The 11,112-nt window shown below is 54.4% G+C and overlaps 1 protein-coding gene across 2 annotated transcripts in view; it reads right to left on the reverse strand.

Annotated features, from left to right (window-relative positions):
* The window catches only part of PLEKHO2 (pleckstrin homology domain containing, family O member 2), a 25,277-nt gene that overhangs the window by 2,798 nt on the left and 11,367 nt on the right, over positions 1-11,112 (reverse strand). For both annotated transcript variants that reach the window (XM_011940404.1, XM_011940403.1), the window contains 3 exons: positions 9,037-9,153; positions 3,784-3,888; positions 1,917-2,015 (listed from right to left, as the gene is read on the reverse strand). In XM_011940404.1, the coding sequence (XP_011795794.1) occupies positions 1,917-2,015; positions 3,784-3,888; positions 9,037-9,153 (321 nt within the window). The remainder of the gene's footprint in view (positions 1-1,916; positions 2,016-3,783; positions 3,889-9,036; positions 9,154-11,112) is intronic.

Genomic DNA, 11,112 nt, shown 5'->3' on the forward strand with positions numbered 1-11,112 from the left:
ACACACACATACACACACAGATACACACATACATACACACACATACACACACACATACACACACAGATACACACATACATACACACACAGATATACACACACACACACACACATACATACACACACACATGCACACATACATACACACACACACACACACACACAGCTGCCTCCCTGAACTCTTCTGTGCAGACGGCCCCCTCCCTCCAAGGCTAGCCCTCCCCACACCTGTCCCCGGCCCCCCTCAGGCATTCCTTTTCTCTGTGGCCACCTCAGTGCTCCCTCTGCAGGATCCTATCCCTTAGCTGACAGACAGGCACAGGCTGCTGCAACTCAAAAACAAACCTCCCATGACCTTGGGTCCCTCTGGCAAACCCAGCCCTGCACCCCAGGACAGCCCTAAATCGACTCCTTTTAGAAAATATGCTGTAAGGTTGGGCATAGGGGCTCACGCCTGTAATCCCAGCACTTTGGGAGGCCGAGGCAGGCAGAACACGAGGTCAGGAGTTCAAGACCAGCCTGGCCAAGATGGTGAAACCTCGTCTCTACTAAAAATACAAAACTTAGCCGGGGGTAGTGGAGGGCGCCTGTAATCCCAGCTACTCGGGAGGCTGAGGCAGAGAAATTCTTGAACCCGGAAGGCGGAGGTTGCAATGAGCTGAGATTGCGCCACTGCACTCCAGCCTGAGCGACAAGAGCGAGACTCAATCTCAGAAAAAAAGAAAAAGAAAATATGTTGTAAATGGCACCGCCTTTCTTGTCCTTGGTCCTGCCCTTGTGACTTGCAGCTGCCAACCTAGCTGATGCACACCAGGTTTTGTGCCCATCTCTCTCCAGATGTGCCACTTGTCTCTGGCTTCCTCTTTCTTGGCTCCCTGCTGGCTGACCTCCCTCCAATCCCTAAATGTAGCACTTGCTGAGGTTCTTTCCTGGCCTCCAAAATCCTCCCCTGCAGCATTAGCTCCACTGGTCTAAAAGAGGCTCCTCCCTTCCCCCCTCCCCCTTGCCCATACCCTCTCCAAATTCCCTGTGCCCAGGGCCTCCATACTCCCAGTCTCCAGGCTTGGGAAACCTCAGACAACCTTCCCTTGGTCCAATCCCTGGATTCAATCACAAGCCCAGGTGGCTCTTGCTTCCTAATGTCCTCCCATCAACCCCTCCCTCTTCATCCCCTCCAGGGGCCTGGAAAGTCACCTCTCCCACCTACTTCCTGGCCCCTGCCTTTCTCTCTCTCAACCCAACCCATCCTACCCAGAGCCTCAAACTGACCTCTGGAACGCACCCTCCCTTCCTGTCCCCAGCTTCTTCATCCAAGGCCTCCACAATTTCCTCCCTATAACCCCCTTCTCAGACTAATTTCCCAGGCAAATGGAGCTGCTCTGCATACCTCAGACCCTCCCGCTGTGCCTCAGCTCACAGCACTCCCTCCACAGAGAATCCCCTGACTCCAAGTCCACCAAGTGAACCCCTCCCATCCTTCAAGGGTCAGCTAAAATGCCAGTGGCTCCTTGTGGTCTCTCCTGCCCTGACCTCCTAGAGCCTTCCTCCACACAAAAATCAGACACAGCTCTGCTTGGAGCAGTCTGTGGGACAGGCCTATTTTTCAGCTGGAAGCTGAGCTCTGAGGGGCAAGGACTGGCTTCAAGGGCTTCAGTTTCCCTCTGGCACCAACTCTGGCTAAGGACAGATTCAACATTTGTGTGTGGACTGAACAAATGGAAAAGGCCACAAGCTCAGGGACGTCCACACCCTGAGCACGTGTAACACAGGTGCCCTGTCACCTCCTGTCTACTCCTCAGGAAGCCCCAGCTCCAGGTGTCCTCAGGAAAAATGTGGCCCCAAGCCTGGCTGCCTCCCAGAGGAGCTGAGGTCCTAGGCTCAACTAACCCCCCGATCCACACTGGGCAAGGCCCTACCTCCTTCAGGTGGACTCTCGTTGGCGGCCGGCGCCGCTGGCCCCCTCGCACCCGGTCCCGTGTCACATGCTCCAGGGCACAGCTCTTGTCCACCTTTACCTGGAGGGAGGGGGAACCAGATCAGCCCCTGCCAAGCCTTGGGAGTGCGGGAAGTACCCAGGCTGGACCTGGCTCAGAGGCAGGGTCAGTGCCCTACCGCTGTCTCTCTGGGCATCTCCCTACCCTGGCCTCTGCTTCTCTGACTCTGCAATGCCCCTAGGGTCTCTTGCAAAGTCTGAGGCTCTCCCTCTCTGCAGCTGCCATTTTCCTCAGTCTTCCTGCCCAAATATGAGCCATCGGCCCTTGCCCCTGAGTATATCACAAATATATAAGCAGCCCTGAGGTGGCTTTGGGGCTTAGGTAGGAGAGAAGGTAGAAATAGCCCATACTCCCCTGGTACCTGGTTTCTGGAAAAGGTCTGCCCTGGCCTCTGCCACTCTCCCAGGACCCCTGGGGAGAGCCCAGGAGAGAGCAGGGCCTCTGCCCCTTGAGCCTGGAAGCCTGGAGGGCAGCATCTTCTCTCTGAGGGTAACAGAAGGGGTCAGGATTGGCTGGGAAGCCTCAGAGTAAGAGTCACATGGGAGGTCCAGACTCAGAACCCTGGAGCAGCCTGACCCTATGATGGGGAGGGGGGGCTCAGGCCCACATGTGACTCCAACTGTCTCTGTCCCTCAGTGGAGGAGCGGACTGTGGGTTGAGGCCCAGCCCATGGCTCCTATGGCCTCCGCCAGTATCTACGATAGGTCCCATCATCTCTCTCCCACGGAATGGGGACAGTTTTCCCCCAGGTAGTGAAGGACTGAGAATGACATGTAACACAGGACACGACATAGGAGTTACAGGCTGGGAGTCGGGGGACCCGGGTATTAAGAGGGGACTTGCTTGGAAAGATTTGCTCCTTAACATAATCCAAGGCATCACTGTAGGTGGCCCCCAGGTCCATTTTAGCCCAAATAACCAAAGATTTATGATGTCAAAGACAAATCTCCCTAGGAGATCCTGGCCCCATGGGATGCTCTGCTTGCCCCAAGCCAGATTGTGGCTACTGCTGCCACAGTCCCAGTACAGCACGGGGGGCTGAGGTCTGCAGGGCTCAATGGTCATTGTAGACAGAGAGGGAGGCCCAGAGCTGAGAGCCAGTCTGCCCTGGACCTCATGGGCAAACTGAAAAGGGAGCTTTCGGGTCACTCTGCAGTGCTGTCTGGCCTGGGCCCACCTGCTGTTTCCAGCTGAGGCCAGGCTTAGAAAGGACGCATGCTGCCACCAGTCCAGGTCCAGCCCACCACTTACCTGCTTTCCAGTTTAAGACAAGTTACTTGGGCCGGGCGCGGTGGCTCACGCCTGTAATCCCAGCACTTTGGGAGGCCGAGCCGGGCGGATCACAAGGTCAGGAGATCGAGACCACGGTGAAACCCCGTCTCTACTAAAAATACAAAAAATTAGCCGGGTGCAGTGGCGGGCGCCTGTAGTCCCAGCTACTCAGGAGGCTGAGGCAGGAGAATGGCGTGAACCCAGGAGGCGGAGCTTGCAGTGAGCCGAGATCGCGCCACTGCACTCCAGCCATGGGGACAGAGCGAGACTCCGTCTCAGAAAAAAAAAAAAAAAAAAGACAAGTTACTTAATTTCCTTAAGCCTCCATTTCATCTGTAAAACAAGGACAGCACCACCTACTATGAGGGGCTATAGTGAGGACTACAGAAGGTAACAACAATGCCCTATAGCAGTGACATAATCAAGGGGTGGTCTGGGGTGAGGACGGGCAGGGTCCTCTCCTAGATCACACACAGTGGGAAAGGAGACACACAGCTGTCCACAGACTGCATCGCACCTCATCGAAAGCCTTGTTTTTGCCTCGGTTAATCCCTTCATTGAGGGCTTTGATCCAGGATTCCTTCTCCTCCCCGGTGGGTGCCTGGAATTTGATGTCGCTGACCTGCGGGCAAGATAGATGGAGTAGATGGCAGATGTTTAACAAAGCTCACATTTGGCATGTTAAGGAGGCTTCCTAACCTAGATCCCAAAGTCAAACCAAAATAACCCCACAGTAAGTATGACACTGGGGCTTTGGGCAAGGAAAGGGAAAGATCTCACAGAGAAGCCCTCCCTACTGCCCACCAGCATGCAGCTGGGTCTGAATTCGAATCAGCCTGGCCTTGTGGAAACAGCCAGGATCTGGTCCAGCTCCATGGGACTCCCCCAGGCCAGCTGCCTGGGCTCTGGGCTTCTGTTTACTCTGTAAAGTAGGAATAGCCCCAGTCTACATTCAAACCCACCCCACAACACTCCTGAGTCCTTTCCTAACTCAGGTAGGAGCTCTGAGCTCCTGTTAGAATCAGAGGGTGGCTCAGACAACCCTGACCCTGCCAGGCCCAATGGCCAGACAGGAAGTGAGAGGAAGGAGTGAGGCCATGGAAACTGAGGGGCTGCCTCATGCAGTGGATATGGCAGTAGGGCCTCTGAGCGAGACAGTCCACCACTTACAGGTGTCTGACCTCAGGCCTCAGTTTCTTCACCTGTGAAAGAGAATACCACCAGAACCTGCCTCACGGAGCCATGGAGATCATTTTTTAAATGATGTATCCAATTTGTACACCCATGCTCACAGCATTGTTCGCAACAGCCAACAGGTGGAAGCAACCTCAGTGTCCACTGACAGATGAATGGATAAGCAAAATGTGGTTCATATGTACAATGGATTATCAGCCAGCCTTAAAAAGGAAGAAAAATCTGACACATGCTACAACAGGGATGAACCTTGAAAACGTGGTGCTAAGTGAAATAAGCTGGACACAAAAAGACAAAAACTGCCCGATTCCACCTATATGAGGTACCTAAAGTTGTCAAAATCATAGAGACAGAAAAGAGAGTGGTGGTTGCCAGGGGCTGGGGAGAAGGGCAATGGGGCATTATTATTTAATGGGCATAGAGTTTTAGTTTTACGTGGTGGAGAGTTATGCAATAGATGGTGGTGATGGCTGTACAACATCATGAATGTATTTAATGCCGCTGAATTGTGCAATTTCAAACTGGTAAAGATGGTAATTTTTTTTTGACCACAGTTTTTTTTTTTTTTAATTGGGGAAAAAGATATATCTAAAGTAGTAAATCTGGAGCTGGGCAGAGTGAATACTCAGTAATAGGAATTAGCACCATTGCCTTCCCTCTGGACAAAACAGTTCCAGTTTCCTCATCTATAAAATGGGATAACACTGCCTACTACCAAGCAATGCTGAGGAAATTTCTTTTTTTTTTTTTTGAGACGAAGTCTTGCTCTGTCGCCTAGGCTGGAGTGCAGTGGCCAGATCTCAGCTCACTGCAAGCTCCGCCTCCCGGGTTTACCGCATTCTCCTGCCTCAGCCTCCCGAGCAGCTGGGACTACAGGCACGCACCACCTCGCCCGGTTAGTTTTTTGTATTTTTTAGTAGAGACGCGGTTTCACTGTGTTAGCCAGGATGGTCTCGATCTCCTGACCTCGTGATCCGCCCGTCTCAGCCTCCCAAAGTGCGGGGATTACAGGCTTGAGCCACCGCGCCCGGCCAATGCTGAGGAAATTAAACATAGTAGGTGCTCAGTAAATAGTTCTTGAATGAATGAGCTAACAAATTAATGAACTGGCCCAAGTTTCCTTCTCTCACCGTTTTTGGACCACTGCCTACTCTCTGACCGCAAGATGCCCTAGTCCTTTGTTGGCAGTCGCCAGCTTGCCCATCCTCCGCCCTGGTGTTAGATAGTACCTCCCCTCCCTCCACTCTCCAGTTATGTAACACTGAGGTCGGCCTGGCCCCCTCAGCATCCTCATTATATAATTTCCTCCTGGCTGCCACTGCCTCCTCCTCATACAGGGCCCTGGGTCCCACCCCCACCACGCCAGGCACAGCCAAATGCTCATTTGCATGACCAGGGTAAATTCGATCCTGAAAGCAGATCTTCAGTTAAGTCAGAAACCCCAGGGCACCTTGGCAACTGCCTCAGCTCAGCCATCAGGGCTGCTGGGGGCTCAGGGCTGCTGGGGGCTCAGGGGTGGACCACACTGCATCCGGGGTCGCAAAGGCTACCCAACTCTGTGATGGGACCTGCTAGAAAGGAAGTCTGGGGCCAGCCCTTCTACCCAGCTGCTGCTCCTATTCACAGGCTGTGACCCCTGCATGGTGCAGGATTTAGCATCCAGGGAGCTTGAGAAGTCTACAATTGAACTCAGGAGCCAATGGAACAAGAGGAGGCCAGAGAAGAGCCTAGAGGTCCTAGAAGGCCTAGAAGGCCGATTACCAAGTTCTACTCGCTTCACTACTCTGGACCTCAAAGGGACAAGAATAGAACCACTGGACCCAGCCCAAACTGCAGCTCCTTCCCCACTGGCCCAGCCCACCTGAGGCAGGCTGCCTCAGCTCTCTTCTGCTCCCCTGTGAGAAGCAGAAATGGCCTCAGAGAAGACCTATTGTGCAAGCCAAAAGGTTCCCACAGGAGAAGGAAGACAAGGTTAAACAGGACCCAGCTCCACCCTCCTAAGGAACCCTGTATCTGGCTGAACAAGCCAGGCATTCCACAAGGATGACCAGAATAGAGACAATTAGAATACCAAGAAGTTACCAGCCTGGGCAACATAGTAAGACCCCATCTCTAAAAAAATATGAAAATTAGCCGGGCATGATGGTATGTGCCTGTAGTTCCGGTTATTCAGAAGCTGAGCTGGGAGGGTCACCCGAACCTAGGAGGCAGAGGTTGCAGCAAGCTGAGAAAAGGCCACTACACTCCAGCCTGGGTGACAAGAGTGAGATCCTGTCTCAAAAAATAAGAATATCAAGAAGCTGTGCCTCTCCCCCAAAGTCATCCTGAAGGGCCACAGGCTGTACAAGTCCCTGTCCTGAGAACTTCCAAGAAGCCCCAGGGACACAGGCACTTCTAGGAGCTTAGATGCTAACAGGACTGGCCACAGACTAGGCCCACAAGGCCTGGGAAAAGGGGAAGGATAAAATGGCAGAGAGGAAAAAAGTGGGAGGGGAAGAGAGGAGGCAGGAAAGAGGAAAGGGCCAAGCTGGCTGAGACCAGCAGGGCAGCAAGGCCCAGCAGTGGCCACCCTGCTTCCTGGCAGCGTCTGCCTGTGACCTCATGGGCCGGGGTGTGGGGCTGGGGAAGCAGGGGGAGAGGGGCATGTAAGACATTGGAGTCTTTGTTTATTTGATTAGGGGGGAAAAAGGCAGCCTCAGGACCAGACAGCCAGGGTCATGTGACCTCCTGGCCGGCTGGAGGCCTCACTGAGGATGGGGAACACCCAGGCCGCTGAGAAAGGAGGGTGAAAGGATGTGGGAATGCGGTGCCCTGGGCCAGGTCCACCAACTGACCTCTGGAGAGCCCCAATCTATGTGAGCTCCTGGGGTGGGGAGGGTCAGGGGCCCTTGAGCTGGAACCAGGATGCACTGTTTCGTCCACAGCACCCACCACTTGCTCCACAGCCCCATCTCCCAGTTGATTGTCCTGTTCTCAGAGCCAGCCTAAATTCTTGCAGGGTTGGGGGCTGGGAAGGAGGGTGTTAGCTGAAGCAGCTGAGAACACAGCTGCACAAACAGGCTTCTCTGAAGGTGATGTCCCACCCTGAGCTGAGTCCAGCCCACCTAGTCTACTACCAGCTGATTCTTGGAGCTGGGGAAAAGAGATGGCCCACAGAACAGCACAGGCAGAGGCCAGAGAGGCTAGGTCTCCCTCCACCCCACATCCACATAGCACACTAAGGCACACACCCAGACAGACACACGGCCAGGTGAGCACTCAACTGCATAAAAAAAGGTACACGCACAAGGGCCAGACACACCGGTGGCAGATCTTCACACGGAACATAGTTTGCATCTCATCTCTCTCAAACACACATCCACATATACAGCGCCCACTCAGGAAGGAAGTGGGTCTCCAGGATAGGGTAGGGGCTCCAGGGCTTGAAAAGATTAAAATGTGACTCCTTTTGTCCTCAAAGAGCCCTAAGCAGCAGATGGTCAAGTGAAATCTGGGCCCAGTCCCATGAGCCCTCAGAACACATAATTACACCAGCCCCTACCCTTAGACACACTTCCAGCTCCCAGGATCACAGCTCCACAGCCCCCTCCACTGCTATCTTGGTTGCTTCTGTGCCCCCACCCCCTGCAGAGTAGGACAAAGGGTCAATGAGTAAAGCATCTTGGTATTCAGGGTCTGCAGAGGACTGGGCTCCCATTCCCTAAAGCTGAGGAAGAAACAGAATGGCCTCCAGCAGGCCCAGACCAGACTTGCTCCACAACCCCCAACCTCTGTGACTCAGCCCTATTCTGCGAGGCTCCACATGACATGCAGGGGACAAGGCAAGGAATGGCCCAGCTGCAGATGGGTGCAAGCTGGCGAGAGGCGCTGTGCACGCCAGCCTCAAATCTGAACTCTCTCCTGACATCTGTGAAGCTACACCATGTGTCAACACCCACCAGACTCCCTGCCAGAGAAATGTGGTGCAAACAGCAAACTTCATCTGCACACACAGCATGTCCCAAGGAAAGACTCTCTCAAACCAGAGATCTTTCCCAGCTACAGCCACGAAAGCAAAGTACAAGGGGAGGAAAGCTGGAGGGCTGCAGGCCTCCCAGTCCTGAGTCCAGGATGGGCCCACCCAGAAAGGCCTGGGATAAAGGGAGGCCCCACCCTCCCACTCTGCCCCAGGCTACATCAAGGTGTTGAGAGGCCTGGCAGGGTGGAGGCCTCATCCACAGCTCTCCAGCCTCAGCCCTGGGCCTCCCCCAGGGTCTGGGGTAAAGTCAAATGCCCCACCTCCCAAACGCTACTTTCCAACTACCACCTGGGATGGAGGGCCTGGGCCTGCAAGGGGAAGACGGGAGCAGAGCTCTTTCAACAGAGCCCTAAGTGCATCTCTTAACAACTAGGGGCTTGGAAGACTCCAAGACAAAATGAGTAAAGGTCTGACCTATGGTGGCTGCTAGGGCTGAGCCTCAGCCACATGCAACAGAAAACAGGCTTTTTAAAGGGGCCAGGCCTGCTAAACTTGCTTAGGCCTCCCAAGGCGACTCTGGCCTAGAGGGAAATGGGGCAGCAGCAGGCATCTTCCTACCTTGTTCCCTGGGGATCGCAGCAGGATAAAGCGGTGTTTCCGCTTGAGGAGGGCACGAAGGTCCTGGCACTTCTCATAGCTGCCCAGCTCCACGGTCTCCACACACTTCTGATCATCCTGGGGAGGAAGACAGAAGGAACATGAGCTGGTGACAGTCAGACCCACCACCACCCTCAGTCACTCACGCCCCAGACCCTGATCCCACTCAGTGAGGACATCACTTGGTCAGAGCGAGGACCTCAGGCTGCTAGTCAGTCACCAAGATGTGGTGTCCAGACCCTGGCAAGTGCATGCTGGCTGGAGGGATGCCCGTGAGGCTCCCCATCCAGATGGGAGACGGGCACATAGCCCAGAGGTGGGTATGTGCCTAAGGCCGGAGGAGGAAACAGGGGAAGCTACAGAGGCTAAGAAAAGGCTGTCTGGAGGCCGGGTGCGGTGGCTCACGCCTGTAATCCCAGCACTTTGGGAGGCCGAGATGGGCGGATCACGAGGTCAGGAGATCGAGACCATCCTGGCAGACAAGGTGAAACCCCGTATCTACTAAAAAACACAAAAAAACTAGCCGGGCAAGGTGGCGGGCGCCTGTAGTCCCAGCTACTGGGGATGCTGAGGCAGGAGAATGGCGTGAACCCTGGAGGCGGAGCTTGCAGTGAGCCGAGATCGTGCCACTGCACTCCAGCCTGGACGACAGAGCGAGACTCCGTCTCAAAAAAAAAAAAAAAAAAAAGAGAGAAAAGGCTGTCTGGGGTCCAGCCATGCCCAGAGGCCAAGCAGAGATCTGTGGAAGAGACAGCCAGAGGAACAATGCAGGATGCCACAAAATGGCAGGCAGGGAGTGAGATGGGGACCAGGGACAACAAAGACTTTCCAGGAAGAGCCAGAGGGAAGTGTGAACAAGGCACATTTGGGGCTACATGCCCTGCCTTCAGCACAGCCATCCTGAATTGTGTTCCTCACTCAGCATCATCCCCTGCTGAGCCTTGGCTTGGGAGAGCAGCACCTCGTCCAAGGCTGCAGGCTACATACAAGCAAGAGGCAAGGGCTCCTTCAAGCGCATCCCATCCCCATCCCACCACTTGGAGGCCTCATCATTAGGAGGGCCAGTGGCCAGGACAGTGTCCAGCCTCTTCCCGGCCATCTCTAGACACTAGCCAGGCTGTCTTCCTGCCCACCACCCCTGACATTTGAGTGCTTTCTCTACAGACTCCACCCATCAGGTGCCTGTCCAGCAAGCTCCCTCAATGGTGGTCAACAGGTCCTCTTCCAGGGAAGACCCAACTGGAACAACTTCCTGGGTGTGGCACTCTCATCCAGGAGAGTCTAGGTAAGTAGAAGCAGATCCTTTGGCGGGGGAGGGTACGCCACCCTGGGACTGGCCAAAAAGTTAAGGAAACCCTTGCTGATGTTTAACAGAAAGAACCTGACACTCAAGAGCACTTCTGCATCCCTGAGTCTCTGAACCTCACAATAACCCTGAAAGCCTACAGCCCCGTATCTGCCTCATTTTAGAGAAGGAAAGAATGAGGCCTGGAGGTGAAGGGATTTGTCCTAGGCGCACAGACCCAAATATAAGGGGCAGGGCCCCAACTCAAACCACAGCCTCTGACTCCCAGGTCAGGGCCCTTTCCAGCACAGCACACTGCTTCCAGTCACAGGCAGTAGGTTGCTCTGCACAAGGGGTCCTCCAAGGGTGGGACCTAGGCCAGTAGCATCAGCACCACCTGAGAGCTTGTTAGAAATGCAAACTCCTGGCCAGGCACGGTGGCTCACACCTGTAATCCCAGCACTTTGGGAGGCCGAGGCGGGCAGATCACGAGGTCAGGAGATCGAGACCATCCTGGTCGCTCTGCACAAGGGGTCCTCCAAGGGTGGGACCTAGGCCAGTAGCATCAGCACCACCTGAGAGCTTGTTAGAAATAAAAACTCCTGGCCAGGCACGGTGGCTCACACCTGTAATCCCAGGACTTTGGGAGGCCAAGGAGGGCAGATCACAAGGTCAGGAGATCCAGACCATCCTGAACCAACATGGTGAAACCCCATCTTGTCTACAAAACACGAAAAATTAGCCGGGTGTGG

This window comes from Colobus angolensis, unplaced genomic scaffold (assembly GCF_000951035.1).
Source record: "Colobus angolensis palliatus isolate OR3802 unplaced genomic scaffold, Cang.pa_1.0 Scaffold19, whole genome shotgun sequence".
Taxonomy (NCBI): domain Eukaryota; kingdom Metazoa; phylum Chordata; class Mammalia; order Primates; family Cercopithecidae; genus Colobus; species Colobus angolensis.